Source organism: Oncorhynchus nerka, linkage group LG8, assembly GCF_034236695.1.
Source record: "Oncorhynchus nerka isolate Pitt River linkage group LG8, Oner_Uvic_2.0, whole genome shotgun sequence".
NCBI classification, from domain to species: Eukaryota; Metazoa; Chordata; class Actinopteri; order Salmoniformes; family Salmonidae; genus Oncorhynchus; species Oncorhynchus nerka.
In genome coordinates, this window is record NC_088403.1 from 26544393 (window position 1) to 26562391 (window position 17999).

Consider the following 17999-nt stretch of genomic DNA (forward strand, 5'->3'; position numbering starts at 1 on the left):
TAGGTAAGTATGTGTTTAATGGTGTTTTATATTTTCACTAGCTACCAGCAACCTACAACAGTATTCTTGTAGTTCTTATATCCACTTTAATTAACGTTAAACATTCTAACTAATACATTGTTATAAGCCGTCATACAGTACTTCGTTTGTATTGGTTACATTGTCGTTTTTAGGGTTTCAGTACATATAATTAAACCGTCTTGTTTATCATCTTCACATGGACAATTGCGAATTTAGAGGACAGTCTGAAGACAATAGTGAGAACCTTAAGGCGAGAAGGGGGGGGGGATATGTTAACTTACTAGAATTCTACACTTTATGCCATGGGGCAAAGGAAAATTGTGGTTTTTATAGTTACTTATACCATTCTGCAATGAGGCTGAGAATTTGTCATTTTTTTAAGCGAATTTCCTGCTATTCTGCACATTTTGCCATGAGGCTGAGATTTTTTGTTGTTGCAGTTTTACAGCTAATTTCCTGTTATTCTTAGCATATTTGATATGGCTTATAATGTGTTCATATTCTATTGGGGACCATGTATATGCTACAATATCAGTACTTGTTGCATTTACAACGTGTCTAAATCCTAGCATCTACTGATTTCAACTAGTTTATAGCTGTGGATTGACTGCATTTGTTTGACTGTAATAGTGGCAGTTAATTTTTTAAATATTATTTTTTATGGAATCATTCTTCTAAAGCTGGCTATCTAACAAACAACATACAGTGCAGACATTTTCCAATTCATTATTTTACACCACCTTTATCACAGCACTGGTAAACCATGGTTGACCCAAATGTCTGGTCTTTATCCCATCAGAAGAAGCTTCATGTCCATTCTGGTGTACCACTCTTGCGTACCACGTAGGCCCCCTAAGCCTGCTGTGGTACGCCAGTGACTGTGGTCCTAACAGACACAGGGATCAAAGTCATAACATTTAGTGACAACACGTTTTGGAGTTACGCCATTAAGGCAATGAGTTTATCTGCACCCCTATTATAGCCATTTGGGCCTGGTTTCCCCTGATCACATGGTCAGGAAAGACTCCTGACCCTATAATAATAACATAATTTGTCCCACCCTTGGTCCCACCAGACTGTATGGGAGGATAATTCACCATGAACTATGCATTCTGATCCCCTTCACAGGCAGCAGTCATGGCTTTAAGCCATCTGCTTTTGCTCTCTTCTGACAGGAGAGTGGAGAGTTCACTGTTGCCCTGAGCGACGTCCTGATGGCCTGGAAACACTTACTATTAGACAAACTTCACCTGCCCCTTTACAATGACTCTTCCTGACCAGAAAACTATGACATCATCAGGAAAGAATGCGACTCCTTTCTGAAGCGCACCAACACTATGGACCTGATTGATATCCACTCTATGTACAAACAGCTGAGGGTTGATCCGGGACCCTGAGGAGCCTCTGAGCTCAGTGAGTATTAGGCCTGATTGAAACTAGGATGAATGACCATGATTGGAGGTTTTAGTCAACTGTTTGATATAGTCTCGAAGGCCAGTTACGCTAACTGCCAAATCTGTGTTCATGTTGTTGCCATGGTCCAGCTGTTTCAGTCCAGTAACATGGAGACCTATGAGGTGAGGGATTCCCTGTCCCAGGTCCCCTCGACTCATCAAGCGAGTCAAAGCCATGCAGCACACAGGTAAGCAGATATGTCATAAGCATGTGTGAACATGTCAGCATAGTGTAAGCAAACTGACTCTCCATTCTCTCCTCACATGAGAGAAGGTGGTATGGCCAGAATATTAAATGTTACATTGGCTCATATCGTTGTGCAACCAAGGTACTTTCTTTCAATCTTCCCTCTCGTTTTCCCAGTCAGCCTGGCAAGCCTTTCATTCTCTCTTAGCTTTTCCAGTCTTTCTCAGGCACTGGAATCTGTCTCGCTCTTATTAACAGGAACTTTAAATCATATCACTCAGATTTAAGAGCGAAATGTGAATTAAATTACCAGGCAGATGTTTTAAAACGCAACAGACATTGTGGGCTAGGACATGCGCTGCTCTCTCCAGGCTGCTGCCCTGTCAACTGTCTGATTTATGAGTGGGTAGAATACGGGTTGCTACTGTAATACTGCCTGGGGATGACAAGGTTTTTGAAATGTTGGTTTGGGTTGAAGATGGTGTTCTGACTTTAAATGGGGCCGTGTGTGTAGTTTGTGGCATCGGCTGTTGTTTTTAAAGGCTGCTAAATCCCCAATGGGTAGGAAAGGTGGCGAGGAGGGTCTTCTGCTCCTATCTGGATCAGCTGGTCAACTCCAAGAACGACATGGCCCTAGCCCACACCCTTGACACCCCTGGCAGATCGCTCGGACGTGTAGCTTTTACTGACCTGAAGCACGGAGCAAGAACATGTCACTCTTCTTGGTAAGAATGACAAAATGGCCTCTACACTTTCCGTGTCTGTTTCCTATCATTACACTGACGAATGGGTTTAGCCAATGAATGTTGACAACATGACAATCCTATGATCTCGTAATGTTAATCATCTATATATTGCAGGCTGCGACATCATTTGCCAGAGCGGTCCAGCTGGGAGGAAAGGGCTATGCCCCCGCTGAGTCTGACCTGAGGAAACATGTTAAAGGCCTGTCAGACTTTGTCCATTTCACAGACAATCTGGAGGAGATATTGGGAGACAACCCTGACCCAAGGTACTCAACCAGCTTGGTTGTATTCATTAGTGCACATTGTAGCAAAACATTTTGGAATGGATGGTAAAAACCCAACCATTAGTAATGGATATGTTTTTGTACTGTAGTCCCTCCTGGTTTGTCTGTTTTCTTCTGTTTGGTGCCTAATGAATACCACCCTGGCCTGGCAGGCTCCATCTCTGCTTACCCTTGTCATCAAATCCCACCTGCCTATTGCTTGTGTACAGATCTGATTTTCCCCTAATGACTTCTGCCCCAGGTTCTCATGATAACATGTGAATTACTAAAACATGTTTATCTCGGCTACATCAAAGTAAAATTGACTAGAAGTAAAAAGATAATATGTTCCTTCCTTGGTTTGATTACTTAGTTAAATTATCATCAAACTTTAAGATTTCATTGATCACTTTCATGGCCTGTGTATAATTACAGATTGATTCAGATTTTCTCCATCAAGCGTTTGGCAGTGCCACAAATGTGGTTAAGATGAAAACGTGTGGACTGAACTTTGATCTAATGCGATGGGAGAAGCCCTGCTGTGTCACAACAAGGCCTCGTTTCCCCTGAATTGCAGTAGCAACTACAGCGCTAGATGATTGACACCTTGGCACTCAGATATATAGCTGTAGAGTCCATTATATTGGATGTATTGTCCCAGTTCCCTCATAGCAGGGGCCTTCTGGGTGTTTATGACTGAGGATTTTCTCCCTGCTCTGCTGTGGTGCCTCTCTGATGGGACACTGGACTGATCTGATGCCAGAATGGCTCTTTCAACAGCCTGCACCCCTACCTCCCCCTTCACACCCTCAGTAGAGTACTGTATTTCCACACACAAACACCTTTTCTGAAGGGTTCAGGACCTCTTGTTCAGCTAACATCTGGTATCCCAGATGATTCTCTTCCAGACTCACTCCCCTCATCATAGCTGGGTCAGGGAATCTAGCCTGCTCCTTCTCCACCCCACCTTGCTACAGTGTTGACACTTGCTGCTCTTTTCACACACCCCAATAATGTTGCAGTCACTTCATGGTCAGTGGTGACTGGATAAATAAAGGTGAAATAAAAAAGTGATGAGTGAACCCTTAGAAGAAGGGAGCGTCTTTATAATCTTTCTACCCGAGGCCTATAAGTAGAAGGCTGCTTGACTTGTCTTCGTAATGGATTAGATAATTACAAATGTTTTATTATGTTTTATGTACGCCTGTTTTTCTCAATATTGCTGGCGTTTGTCTGGTGACCAGTATCAGGGCAGCTCTGTTGAAGGGGCGGGCCAGTGGAGATGTCAGCTGCAGCATACACAATGAGACCGCCAAGGACCTCAAAGAGCAGATCGCTCAGATCCACCTGTCCCACAGACTGCAGTCGGCTAGTGGGACAGGGATCAGCCCAGCCAGGGTATGACACCTTTCTGGGCCAACGGATCCAACCTCTCTCAGCCTACATGTATATGTCATGGCCCTTTTTGTTTGATCCACATCAACGCCATCATCTTAACACTATATGGTTGTGTGTATATCCTTTTCAGTCTAGATACCATGCTATTAACCACACCACTGCTTATGGAGTTCGGGAGACTGAAGGTCCTGATAGCATTGCTGGATGAAGATTCTTTGGCACCGCCATTCAGGAACAAGGCCGTCTTACTCTCTGTGGATCAGGCTGTTCTCCGTGGGGAGGAGGGGACCTGCATGCTCTTACTGTTCCGGTAAGCCTCATCTCGCACGCACACACACTAATCAATGCTTAATATGCTAATAATTCATAGGTTTTCACAGCCTCTCTAACCTCTAACTCATAAACAGCTGCTTTCAGTCTGATTTGCTTCTGTGTCCTCAGATCCCCTGAGGTTCCCACAGGCTCCTCTCCAAAACCCCTGCAGCCCCACGTCCAGGAGTGACAAGATCAACTCAAACCCAAGGTACACACAGCCCGCCCACCTCCCACCCTCCAAGTAGGACCAGGAGACCCGAATACGAAACATTGAATCAGATGTCCAAACATTGAAAAATAATGTCTTTATGTCCTGTAATTTTTCCCGGGTATTGTATTATTTATTTGCTCAGTTGACGCCCCTCGTCTTATAACTGGCTTCTACACGTTCACGTTTGTACAGCTGTGTTATTGCTACCGTTAATCCAGTGTGTTGCTCTGAGTTGAGTCTGGGGTATAGAACTACTCCTCTACAATCGGGGATTCAAACCGGCAACCTCCCAGTGACACGTTTTGTTATGCTTCTCAACAGTGCTCCACCCTCTTGGTTTGATAAGTAGCTGGTCAGAAGATGCTCTACTCTTCTGGTTTTGTCTATCCCTCTGAGGTTTTGCCTGTTTACTGTGGTCATGGTATAGCATCCCTAGATGTGTTCTCTTTTCATTCATTATCAGTAGGCCTGGGACAATACCAGTATCGCAATATTTTTCCATAGCAAAAAATGAAAACACAAAACAGAATTCTTTGGTCCTTTTAAAAATACATTTTTTTAAAGGATACAGATTGTCTGCTGTAGCTTGGAGAAAGAAAAAAAAAAGCTTCATGTTTTTTGTTTTTTTCCCTTGCCACGATACTATACTGGTATCGGCCCAAATGATCTTGATATAAACGGATTGATATAACCAGCGGATGTGGAGATTCTCAGTTAGCAGTGTGGTGTTTGCAGCCTGGAAGGCTGTGGGCTTATCGACTTGCCTCCGTGTACATGTTTGCTGTTTCCACGATGCGCTAGTAGAATTGAGACCTGGCGCTAACATGCTGTGCTCGTCAGTAACAAGTATAACGTTCCGCAAATACAACCTGGATGTAGAAACTGCTTACTCCTCTAAAAACAATGACAGTTTGAGATTTAAAGGGGCTGGGTTGTTCTGTCTCTACATGAAAGACTGCTTGAACCCCTTTCAAACATGTGTGCTAAACACATTTTGTGGAAATGGGCTCCTTTATTTGATTGCGCTAGCAGATGTCACTTTAGCTCCCCACATTCTGGCCGTCTTCCTGTGAGTGCGCTGTAATGGTCCCTGGGCGGCTCACCGCTTCCTGAACTCGGCGGGCGGAAGCTGCATCCACTTCACTTTAAAGATGCCATATCAGTCACTTAACTCGACTAGTAAGGGAAACTTGAATGGTTGTTGTCTGCTGAATGTCTTTATCAACCCGGGCCCCTGTCCAATAGTTTCCTCATACGCTGACGGCAGTCACCTGGCACACGTGCAGATGGTCACATTTGAGTTTTTGCATTGCGGTTATTTTTTCCATGCTTTTGTGTCTGTTTCAGACAGATTAAACATAGCAAGTTAAGTGAGCTTAATGATGTATTGAATTGCATAATTTGGATGAATAGTATGATACATTATTGATTGACGTCTCTGTGATAATTTGATCTCTGTAACAAGATGCCTTTCAATGCTTTGACTTATTCCTCTTCCCCGTGAAATGAAAGCTGGCTCATCATAAGAGGAGCTGCCATAAGAACACAATGTGTCTGCCAACTCCTCACCTAATATCCCGATCTTGCAGGTGGGCTATTGGGCTTGTGTGCGTGCATTCAAAAACAAACACCAGACCCGAGAACAGAGCAATTGCTTGCACCTGCTGTTCCTTGAGGTCTCATCGGGATGGGCTTACCTTAGCCTGGCCAGGCCAACCAGTCTATAGAGGTTGTCTTAGGACAGCCTCAGAAGCAGTGCCCCCTCCCTTCATTGCAGTGCCCCCCCCCCATCCTCTCCCTGTAATATAAGTAGATGCTGCTCTTTCCAGCTGCTGTAATTGGATTAAGTGTGAGCTGTATGTCAGGAGGACGTCTTGTCAGTCTTTCACCTCTTTGCCTGCGGTATGTTCTCCCCTGTCCGTCATTATTTCTGGCTTTAGCGAGGCGTTTTTATCAGCATGTAACGAGCTACGTGTACATTTCATGCTTGGTGATCCGAGGGTTAAATTTTGTTTTATGTGCTCGTTTGAGAAGTTATTTAGAGTTCTTTGAATAGCCTTCTCTCTGGACTTTAATTTCCCCCCTTTGCTTTACAGTCCCACCCAGCTTTGCACACCGTTCTTTTTTCTCCAATGGATTCCTTCTTCCCTACTGTGGTTCTGCTGCTGGCCTGGAGGGAGAAATCTTTGAGTTGTGATAATCCCCAGCAGGCCAAGATCAAACGGGATAAAGGAGTGGATAAGCCAGGGCCCGGTTTCCCGATAGTGATGGAATTTAGGCTTACGGGTGTTTTTAACGATGACTCTTGCCTAAAACGGCTAAATATGTAACATGCGTCTCCCAAAACACAACGCAGAGAGAAGGGTCGTGAAGTGCATCTTGGAGCATGTGTCCAGGATGATGGGAGTGCTACTCTCGGCTCCGCTTTCTCCATTCAAATATTTCCTTAATTATAAAAAGTTATTTCAAAATACTGACAACAGATCAGCTCCGAGCGATATTACCACCCATTGCTGCAAATTTTGACGCGGTTTATTGTAATGCCTACCCAATAAAAATTCAGTTAAATCACAGATTTGGCATATTGCGCACATGATACAGTAGGCTACACACCATGCAATGTATTGAAATTATACAGAGTAGCCTACAAGTAGACACATGTATAACTCAATTGATTGAACATAGCATTGAAATATACATGTTATCTCGATTTTCATTTGTAGCATATTTTTATACTTCGCTTGTTTGTCAATTGCAAAGACAACTTGGTTTTTCTGTTATCCGTGGTCAGACGGATAAACCATGTGATTCTTTGTTTCGCGGGGATCTGTATAGAAAGTGATGCGGGAGGGTAAGAAAGCACCTGACGCACTTAGCTGTTCTATGAGTGTGAGGCAGGCGTTAGATTACGAGCGTTTTCAAGTGCAACGTTAACGAGACAGATTTAACGCTACTCCTACGAAGGAAACCGGTCCATGAGCCCTATACTACGTACGTGGTTTGAGACCTTAACGGGGTAACTTTGTTCAACGAGAGAGAGCGAGAGAGAGACAGTTCCATTGGCAATTTTAGCATGTAAGTATTGGTGGGGATAACTACCCCAATCGTAAAAAAAAAAAAATTTAAAAGGTGCATGCCAGCAAAGCCACTACACAACACTAAACAATACATGAATTGCACTATAACTGTGACAAACAGTGCCCACAAACTGTTAGGGCCCACATAAAGCTTTCCCAACAGCAGAGTTTTCTTTTCAGCACCATGGAGTTAACCTTTACCACCACTTCACCTGGATATCAGTGGAGCCTTGTCTGGCTGTGAAATTCAGCCTCATTTACTGCCTTTAAAAAAAAATACATATCTGATATGGCTGACTTGCTAAAACAAATGTGGTTTCTACTGATAATTGAGATGTTCAAGCTATGGCATAAGGGAATGATGAGTGGATGAGGCAATCTTCAATTTTGAGTAAGACTTTTAATGAGCGAGTTAAGACTAGTCTATTTCAGCACTTTTGAAATCTACAGCGACAGAATTCAGAACATGGGCAATTCTTACAGTATTCGCACTGTACACCATGACCTTTCCAAATATATTTTCCAAGTCAGAGCTTGTCTCCCCACCCCAAGGTCCCAGTTGTCATTTACATAAGTATTCAGACCCTTTACTCAGTACTTTGTTGAAGCACCTTTGGCAGTGATTACAGCCTCGAGTCTTCTTGGGTATGATGCTACAAGCTTGGCACATCTGTATTTGGGGAGTTTCTCCCATTCTTCTCTGCAGATCATCTCAAGCTCTGTCAGGTTGGATGGTGAGTGTGTCTGCACAGCTAGTTTCAGGTCTCTCCAGAGATGTTTGATCGGGTTCAAGTCCAGGCTCTGGCTGAGCCACTCAAGGACATTTGGAGACTTGTCACGAAGCCACTTCTGTGCTTTGCTCCATTCATCTTTTCCTCAATCCTGACTAGTCTACCAGTCCCTGCTGCTGAAAAACATCCCCATGGCATGATGCTGCCACCACCATGCTTCACCGTACGGATTGTACCAGGTTTCCTCCAGACATGACGCTTGGCATTCAGGCCATAGAGTTCAATCTTGGTTTCATCAGACCAGAGAATCTTGTTTTTTTTGTGGTCTGAGAGTCTTTAGGTGCCTTTTGGCAAACTCAAAGTGGGCTGTCCTGTGGCTTCCGTCTGGTCCCCCACCATAAAGGCCTGATTGGTGGAATGCTGCAGAGATGGTTGTCCTTCTGAACAACTTCTCCCATCTGCACAGAAGAACTCTGGAGCTCTGTCAGAGTGACCATCAGGTTCTTGGTCACCTCCCAGACCAAGGCCTTTCTCCCCTGATTGCTCAGTTTGGTGGTTCCAAACTTCTTACATTTAAAAATGATGGAGGCCACTGTGTTCTTGGGGACCTTCAATGCTTCAGAAATGTTTTGATACCCTTCCCCACATCTGTGCCTTGACACAATCTTGTCTCTGAGCTCTATGGACAATTCCTTCAAGCTCAGGGCTTGGTTTTTGCTCTGATGTGTGTGTATTTCCAAATCATGTCCACAATCAATTGAATTTACCACAGGCGATGATCAATGGAAACAGGGTGCACCTGAGCTCAATGTCGAGTCTCATAGCAAAGGGTCTGAATACTTACGTAAACAAGGTATTTGTTTTATTTTTGATAAATTTGCAAACATTTCTAAACCTGTTTTCGCTTTGTCATTATGGGGTATTGTGTGTAGATTGGTTAAAACATTTAATTTATTAACTCTTAGAATAAGGCTGGAACAAAATGTGGGGAAAGTCCAGGGGTCATAATATGTTCCAAATGCACTGTATAACTGATTTATTTATTTTTTATTTCACCTTTATTTAACCAGGTAAGCAAGTTGAGAACAAGTTCTCATTTACAATTGCGACCTGGCCAAGATAAAGCAAAGCAGTTCGACACATACAACGACACAGAGTTACACATGGAGTAAAACAAACATACAGTAAAAAAAAACAAGTCTATATACAATGTGAGCAAATTAGGTGAGAATGGAGGTAAAGGCAAAAAAGGCCATGGTGGCAAAGTAAATACAATATAGCAAGTAAAACACTGGAATGGTAGTTTTGCAATGGAAGAATGTGCAAAGTAGAAATAAAAATAATGGGGTGCAAAGGAGCAAAATAAATAAATAAATTAAATACAGTTGGGAAAGAGGTAGTTGTTTGGGCTAAATTATAGGTGGGCTATGTACAGGTGCAGTAATCTGTAAGATGCTCTGACAGTTGGTGCTTAAAGCTAGTGAGGGAGATAAGTGTTTCCAATTTAAGAGATTTTTGTAGTTCGTTCCAGTCATTGGCAGCAGAGAACTGGAAGGAGAGGCGGCCAAAGAAAGAATTGGTTTTGGGGTGACTAGAGATATACCTGCTGGAGCGTGTGCTACAGGTGGGAGATGCTATGGTGACCAGCGAGCTGAGATAAGGGGGACTTTACCTAGCAGGGTCTTGTAGATGACATGGAGCCAGTGGGTTTGGCGACGAGTATGAAGCGAGGGCCAGCCAACGAGAGCGTACAGGTCGCAATGGTGGGTAGTATATGGGGCTTTGGTGACAAAACGGATTGCACTGTGATAGACTGCATCCAATTTGTTGAGTAGGGTATTGGAGGCTATTTTGTAAATGACATCGCCAAAGTCGAGGATTGGTAGGATGGTCAATTTTACAAGTGTATGTTTGGCAGCATGAGTGAAGGATGCTTTGTTGCGAAATAGGAAGCCAATTCTAGATTTAACTTTGGATTGGAGATGTTTGATATGGGTCTGGAAGGAGAGTTTACAGTCTAACCAGACACCTAAGTATTTGTAGTTGTCCACGTATTCTAAGTCAGAGCCGTCCAGAGTAGTGATGTTGGACAGGCGGGTAGGTGCAGGTAGCGATCGGTTGAAGAGCATGCATTTAGTTTTACTTGTATTTAAGAGCAATTGGAGGCCACGGAAGGAGAGTTGTATGGCATTGAAGCTTGCCTGGAGGGTTGTTAACACAGTGTCCAAAGAAGGGCCGGAAGTATACAGAATGGTGTCGTCTGCGTAGAGGTGGATCAGAGACTCACCAGCAGCAAGAGCGACCTCATTGATGTATACAGAGAAGAGAGTCGGTCCAAGAATTTAACCCTGTGGCACCCCCATAGAGACTGCCAGAGGTCCGGACAGCAGACCCTCCGATTTGACACACTGAACTCTATCAGAGAAGTAGTTGGTGAACCAGGCGAGGCAATCATTTGAGAAACCAAGGCTGTCGAGTCTGCCGATGAGGATGTGGTGGTTGACAGAGTCGAAAGCCTTGGCCAGATCAATGAATACGGCTGCACAGTAATGTTTCTTATCGATGGCGGTTAAGATATCGTTTAGGACCTTGAGCGTGGCTGAGGTGCACCCATGACCAGCTCTGAAACCAGATTGCATAGCAGAGAAGGTATGGTGAGATTCGAAATGGTCGGTAATCTGTTTGTTGACTTGGCTTTCGAAGACCTTAGAAAGGCATGGTAGGATAGATATAGGTCTGTAGCAGTTTGGGTCAAGAGTGTCCCCCTTTGAAGAGGGGGATGACCGCAGCTGCTTTCCAATCTTTGGGAATCTCAGATGACACGAAAGAGAGGTTGAACAGGCTAGTAATAGGGGTGGCAACAATTTCGGCAGATAATTTTAGAAAGAAAGGGTCCAGATTGTCTAGCCCGGCTGATTTGTAGGGGTCCAGATTTTTCAGCTCTTTCAGAACTTCAGCTGAATGGATTTGGGAGAAGGAGAAATGGGGAAGGCTTGGGCGAGTTGCTGTTGGGGGTGCAGTGCTGTTGACCGGGGTAGGAGTTGCCAGGTGGAAAGCATGGCCAGCCGTAGAAAAATGCTTATTGAAATTCTCAATTATGGTGGATTTATCAGTGGTGACAGTGTTTCCTATCTTCAGTGCAGTGGGCAGCTGGGAGGAGGTGTTCTTATTCTCCATGGACTTTACAGTGTCCCAGAACTTTTTAGAGTTAGTGTTGCAGGAAGCAAATTTCTGCTTGAAAAAGCTAGCCTTGGCTTTTCTAACTGCCTGTGTATAACGGTTTCTAGCTTCCCTGAACAGCTGCATATCACGGGGGCTGTTCGATGCTAATGCAGAACGCCATAGGATGTTTTTGTGTTGGTTAAGGGCAGTCAGGTCTGGGGAGAACCAAGGGCTATATCTGTTCCTGGTTCTAATTTTCTTGAACGGGGCATGTTTATTTAAGATTGTTAGGAAGGCATTTTTTTTAAATATCCAGGCATCCTCTACTGACGGGATGAGATCAATATCCTTCCAGGACACCCCGGCCAGGTCGATTAGAAAGGCCTGCTCACTGAAGTGTTTCAGGGAGCGTTTTACAGTGATGAGTGGAGGTCGTTTGACCGCTGACCCATTACGGATGCAGGCAATGAGGCAGTGATCGCTGAGATCTTGGTTGAAGACAGCAGAGGTGTATTTAGAGGGAAGTTGGTTAGGATGATATCTATGAGGGTGCCCGTGTTTAAGGCTTTGGGGGTACCTGGTAGGTTCATTGATAATTTGTGTGAGATTGAGGGCATCAAGTTTAGATTGTAGGATGGCTGGGGTGTTAAGCATGTTCCAGTTTAGGTCGCCTAGCAGCACGAGCTCTGAAGATAGATGGGGGGCAATCAGTTCACATATGGTGTCCAGAGCACAGCTGGGGGCAGAGGGTGGTCTATAGCAGGCGGCAACGGTGAGAGACTTGTTTTTAGAGAGGTGGATTTTTAAAAGTAGAAGTTCAAATTGTTTGGGTACAGACCTGGATAGTAGGACAGAACTCTGCAGGCTATCTTTGCAGTAGATTGCAACACCGCCCCCTTTGGCAGTTCTATCTTGTCTGAAAATGTTGTAGTTTGGAATTAAAATTTCTGAATTTTTGGTGGTCTTCCTAAGCCAGGATTCAGACACAGCTAGAACATTCGGGTTGGCAGAGTGTGCTAAAGCAGTGAAAAGAACAAACTTAGGGAGGAGGCTTCTAATGTTAACATGCATGAAACCAAGGCTATTACGGTTACAGAAGTCATCAAAAGATGAGTACTGATACGTTCTATCTTCATATGACAAGGATTTGCCAGTAGAGTGTCGACTTGATTCACAATTACTGATTGCTAGCTAAGATTTTGAAAGTATGATTTTGACATGATCAGTCCAATCAAAGCTACTGTTGTTATAACGTCATTTTATCTGTGGCCATTGAACTTGAGCCTTCTTGGATGGGCACTTCTAATGTAAATCTATGGCAGCACCCAAGGTGCTTGAATTTTCGAGCTCTCCTCGTTTGCGGTGGCATAGTGTCCCCATGAGTGACAGAACACTGAGCCTATCACGGCACAACTAGAGAAAATTACCAACACCTATGCTCCGTATTTTCCGCTGGCCCAGCACCACAGAAAGCACTAGGCTGAAACGCCTGCAATTTGGAGCTGCCTTAATCAAGAAAGCAAAAAAGAGACCATGTTTGTATGCGGCTTTAACTCCATGATACTTAAAACATTTTTTTTGACATTGTCTGCAAACTGTTGTGACACTTATTGCCAAAATGACATGCAAAAACAAAAAATATTGTATTTGAGCTAATCCGGTGCAGCTCTGCCCCACCTGCCCTGAATCACAGGTCACCACTGGCTAGTTCCACAACAGTGCTCGCTCACCTTTAAGCCAGCCACATTTCTACAGCAACGAATACTTCAGAACTAACCTGATCCCAGGCTGGCAAACTCAATTTATCCTGAATGAAGCCACAGTTGAGGACCAATTAAATCAGATTCCCTCCCTCTCACAAATATTGAGTCAACCCCTTAATTTGAGGTAGACTACTGATTTTAAAAATATTTGATAAAAATAAAATGCCTCAAATTACAGGCGTTGGGCCAATAACCGGAAGGTCGCTGGTTCGACTCCCTGAGCCAAAAGCTGTCGAGCCTTCGAGCAAGGCACCCTAATTGGTCTGGATAAGAGCATCTGCTAAATGACATGTTAAATACACAGTAATGACAATGCATTTGAAACTTCACGCAGAGTAAAACTTGTATATGACGTAATGCTATTTTATCAATAGGAGTGTGTGGGGGGAGGGGGGGGTGCTTGTGCATTGATAAGCACAGCAAAACTATATTTCAAGTAAACACTGCACTTCAAGCCTATTTCACACCATCGCCTGCGGAATTTGCAATGACTTTTCATTCATTTTGATTTCGGCAGAAATGAAAGAGTGGCACTGACTCGCCCATGGATTAAGGTTTCGGCATTGTCTCGATGAAGAGTTTGGCGTTTGACTAGCCATGTGCGACATGCATGTGCAGTTACGGCGGACAATCAATATACACTTTTGTAGTATGGAGGAAGCCTGAGAATGAGAAGTTAACTGAAGCTGGCTAGATTTAGAAAAACCTGAGTAGCTCTAGCTTCAATCATAGTATACTCCTGGGGCTGCTGCGATCGTGGGCTCTGGAGATCAGACTCGCTACTTTTTTTTGAATGATTATTATTTTTTAATGGGAATCTAGGTTCATTGTCTAATGGCGGCTTGGCTGAAAAATTGTGAGGTAATGAAGTTTTTCCTCCAGAACTTGCAACAAATTAGTTTAGATTAACAAGCCTGTTCCTGGAGATCTACCATCTTGTATATTCACTCCAACCCTAATCTAGTGCACCTGACCCTAATAATTAGCTGGTTGATAAGCTGAATCGGGATGGTTACAACTGGGGTTGGATCGAAAACCTACAGGAGGGTACCTCTCCAGGAACAGGGTTGAAGAGCCGTGATAGTTTCTCTTTGATTATTTTTTTTTAGGCCAGAGAGCGAACCATCTGATCTCAGTTTGCCTGCACGTACCAGGACGACTCGGAGCCACCCCTCAACCGCGTGCTGGACTTACCCAGCATCATCCAGGGCCCCACTTGTGTGCAACAGGCTCCCAAGTGGACCCTCACTACTGTGGACTCCACCTCTGCCCAGCTCCTCGACAGCCGAGGTAAAAATGTCTAGTTGTGGCATCATTCTCCCTTTCTCAGAGACCTGTAACTGCATGTACTAATCTGCATGCATGCTGGTGAACTGCTCCAGATTTCCTCACATATAGTGCAGCGCAGTCCCTTCAGGGATTGGCTTCTATTCCCTCTGACGCCACAGATTCGGATCGATGCCCAGACCCACCTTCCCAGCCCTGGCCTCGAACCCTGCCCAGTCCCAGCCCTGGGACTGGTACTTACGATCAACCTTTAAATGATTCCCCATTTTATAAAACCTGGCCGCCCCCACATCTGTAGTAAAAACCTAACCCCCCCCTTCTTTCTGTGGGAATCCAGGCTCTGCGCCATCGGTTTACATGACAAATGTTCACTTTCAGCCCGCTAGAATAAACACTCTGGCTGTTAAACTACAGGCTAACGTCAGCAATTTTATCCGTTTTTTTTTCTTTCCCCTTTTTCCTTCCTCTCTTATGTCAATTTTTTTCGACCCCAATTGTTAAGCTCTATTACTGTTTCCTCTCTCCAGTGGAGGTTTACCCAGAGGCTGAGAGGAAAGAGGCCCAGCGAGGAGGCACGACCCGGGGGCTTGCCACAGCGCTGGGGCCCAGGAGTGGAGCAGGCGGGGGCGGTCTGAAGACCAACATCCAGACAGAAGGAAGCAGCAAGGCCTATAAACGGAAGCTGGTGGATTGTAGCGAACATTGTGGGTCAGAGAACCAGCTCCCTCTGAAGAAACCCCTCCACCACTGTAACATCAACCAAATTGTCAGGGAAGAAAGACCAAGTAAGAAGAAACTGATTGCCAGACAGGGCAAGCTCACCAGCTTCTTCAGATTGTAAACTATTCATTGTCGTGTTGAAGTAGATTGCAGTACTAGTAATGTTTTATTTAATCAATGGTCTGTCTTCTTTGAAGCTGAATGTTCCTGTAATCAATTGCACTTGTTTTTCCCCCAGTGGAGTTTGGCCTGATTTCAGAGGCTTTATTGTACTTTCTATTTATTTTTTGCCTCTGTTGTGCTTTCCAACAATTGACAGACATCATCATTTTGAAAGAAAGATCACCAGCTGTCGTGCGTCTGTGGGAGAGTGTAATGCAATGATGCAGAAGAGCTGTTGAGGCAATGTGGAAAGTCTGAGAGTGGTTAAAACCCAAGCAGATCTGTTTGATAGCCGATCTGCGGAGGCTTGGCCTGCAGTTTCTCCCTCTTAGACAAAAGGCCCACCGCTAGACACTTCTCCTCTCTCACATGCATCTTCACTACTACTATCATAAACAGTATAGAATTTCTTATTTTCTTCACCTGAACAATGGTGACTTTCCAAATGTAGCTCTATTATGTGACCCAGAATTGACACGTACAATTGTTTTCAGGTTTCTCAAAACATTTTTAATAGTTTTATACATGGTTTGTGTTTTAGAACCATGCCACAGATGTAAGGAACACATAAGGAAAGGGTATCATGTTTTGCAGGAGATTGACAGACGGCAGGGCAGCAGTGTAGGATCCACCACACTCTTATGCTTGCGAACAGGGTCGATACACTCGTCCTATCATGCATCGCAGCACTGGAGGGAATAAAATTGGTAGAATTGCAGTGATTAAAAAAAATAATAAAAAATGTAAGCATTAAACTGTTTTTAATATTAATGTCATAACCTTCAACAGTCTTCAGTTTGTTGCTTTTATATGTCAGAAGTCCAGCTGATAAAACTCTTGTTCCAAATAATGAATGGAATATCATGGTGAAAAGTGTCAACACCCTCATTGATGGTTTTAATGCCGGTATCGTGTCAAGTCACCCATTTGGGATGCTGAATGACGGTGATCTTTCTAATGCCCACGATTGAACGGATACAGGAACCGTAGAAGAAAAAAATAACGAAAGGAAGTCGCTGGTCGATACTTACTCTCAAGGTCGGCCTCCCTGCGCTCTACTTTCAGGCTATATTCAGCAGGAGAGTGATCTGTGGCTTGGTCGGGCAGGACAGGAAGGGCTCGGGAGAAAGCTGTGTTCATGCCACGTCTGGTGTGCCCTTTCAGTCCAATGTCCTGTGGGACAGAATGCTAGGTCACTGTCTGGCAAGCTTCCTTTAGTGGATCAGCCAGCCTCTACATTAGTATTCTCTATCCACTGATGATTCTATTGCCAAATCAGATTTGGTGAACCAAACCCGAAGGTTATCTAGCTTGCATGATACAACAAACATATAACAATACACATGAAAGGGTTATAGAATCCAATGTCAAAATTAATTGGACTTTGGGATGGTGTTTTTCCTTTCATTTGGGATTGATGCCATTTGCCAGATGGACATTTAAGAAGCGGCACAGATCTTCTGGGTCTCAAACCCCGGCCTTCTGGAGTCTGGTCCTGAGCCAGGCCATATGAAACCAGTATAAAAGTGGGCCCAGTTATCCAGACATCTAATCTGTCCAAGTGGCTTTATAACCTCTCATCACTCTCTCCTGTTCCAGTACAGCAGAGATAACCATGTCCATGACTTGCATGACATACAGATGCCAGAAACTGAATCACTCCACATGCCTGCCAAACCTTTGATGGAGCGGAGACATTATCATAGATTTTGCCACTGTGGGAATCTAATCAAGATAAAACACCTATCCTTTTCATCTTTGTTTGATGATGGCTCAAGTTTGAGCAAATGTAAAATGAGGAAGGTTAGTGTGATGATGGACAATGGATGACGGAGGATACTTACTGAAAGAATGATGATCTTTGTGTTGCTGTCGTCCAGTCCGTTGTCCAGGATGAGGTCCCGTCAACCTCGGGGCAGCCAGAGCGTTGTCGCTCATCATGTCTTCGCCTAGTATCGATCGCAGGCTCTCCTGCTCTGTCCTACCCTCGTCCAGCTTGCCTGTCTGTACAGCAAAGACGGCCGAGCGGGTGTTAAACTCAGAGAACAGCACCAGTGTGAATATAACAGAGTATAGGGAGATCATGATTCCTACTATATTATCTTGGTCCTAACGGCCTTGCGAGGGTAATTGAGAGTGGACTTCAGTTGCGCTCACCTGTGATGACTGTTGATCAGTGGCCCATCAGCTCTTTTTATATCACGAAAAGCCAAAACAGTGGGGGTTTTTTTAACCATCGTAACAAAGCCGTCAAATATGTGCGTAGAGGAGATTTGAAGTCTCCTGCTTAGCTTGGCCCATATCATCATAGAAAAGGGTGACATGTCAAAGGTCATAGCCAATATGTATAGCTCCTTTATGTAGTCTAATCAGAAGGCAGGGTCGGTGAATAATAGCTGGATTACTGTCAGATGTAAGGACATGCTGGATTTGGAAGAGGGGGGCAACATCTTTTCCACAGTCATCTTTCCCCTCCTGTAGAGGGGTCTCCTCGGGCCCCTC

General features: G+C 44.2%; 1 protein-coding gene across 2 annotated transcripts; it reads left to right on the plus strand.

Moving 5' to 3' along the window:
* Positions 1 to 1571: 1571 nt before the first annotated feature.
* LOC135572900 (PCNA-interacting partner-like) lies at positions 1572 to 16252 on the plus strand. Of its 2 annotated transcripts, XM_065021582.1 has the most exons (7): positions 1572 to 1663; positions 2228 to 2387; positions 2523 to 2674; positions 4200 to 4379; positions 4511 to 4592; positions 14438 to 14618; positions 15143 to 16252. In XM_065021582.1, the coding sequence occupies exons 2-5, from the start codon at positions 2373 to 2375 to the stop codon at positions 4569 to 4571; spliced, it is 408 nt and encodes a 135-aa protein (XP_064877654.1). In that variant the 5' UTR covers positions 1572 to 1663; positions 2228 to 2372; the 3' UTR covers positions 4572 to 4592; positions 14438 to 14618; positions 15143 to 16252. The 2 variants fall into 2 exon arrangements, with proteins under 2 accessions (XP_064877654.1, XP_064877655.1); XM_065021583.1 differs by lacking the exons at positions 4511 to 4592; positions 14438 to 14618; positions 15143 to 16252 and adding an exon at positions 3916 to 4069 and having other exon boundaries at positions 4200 to 4369.
* Positions 16253 to 17999: the final 1747 nt, after the last annotated feature.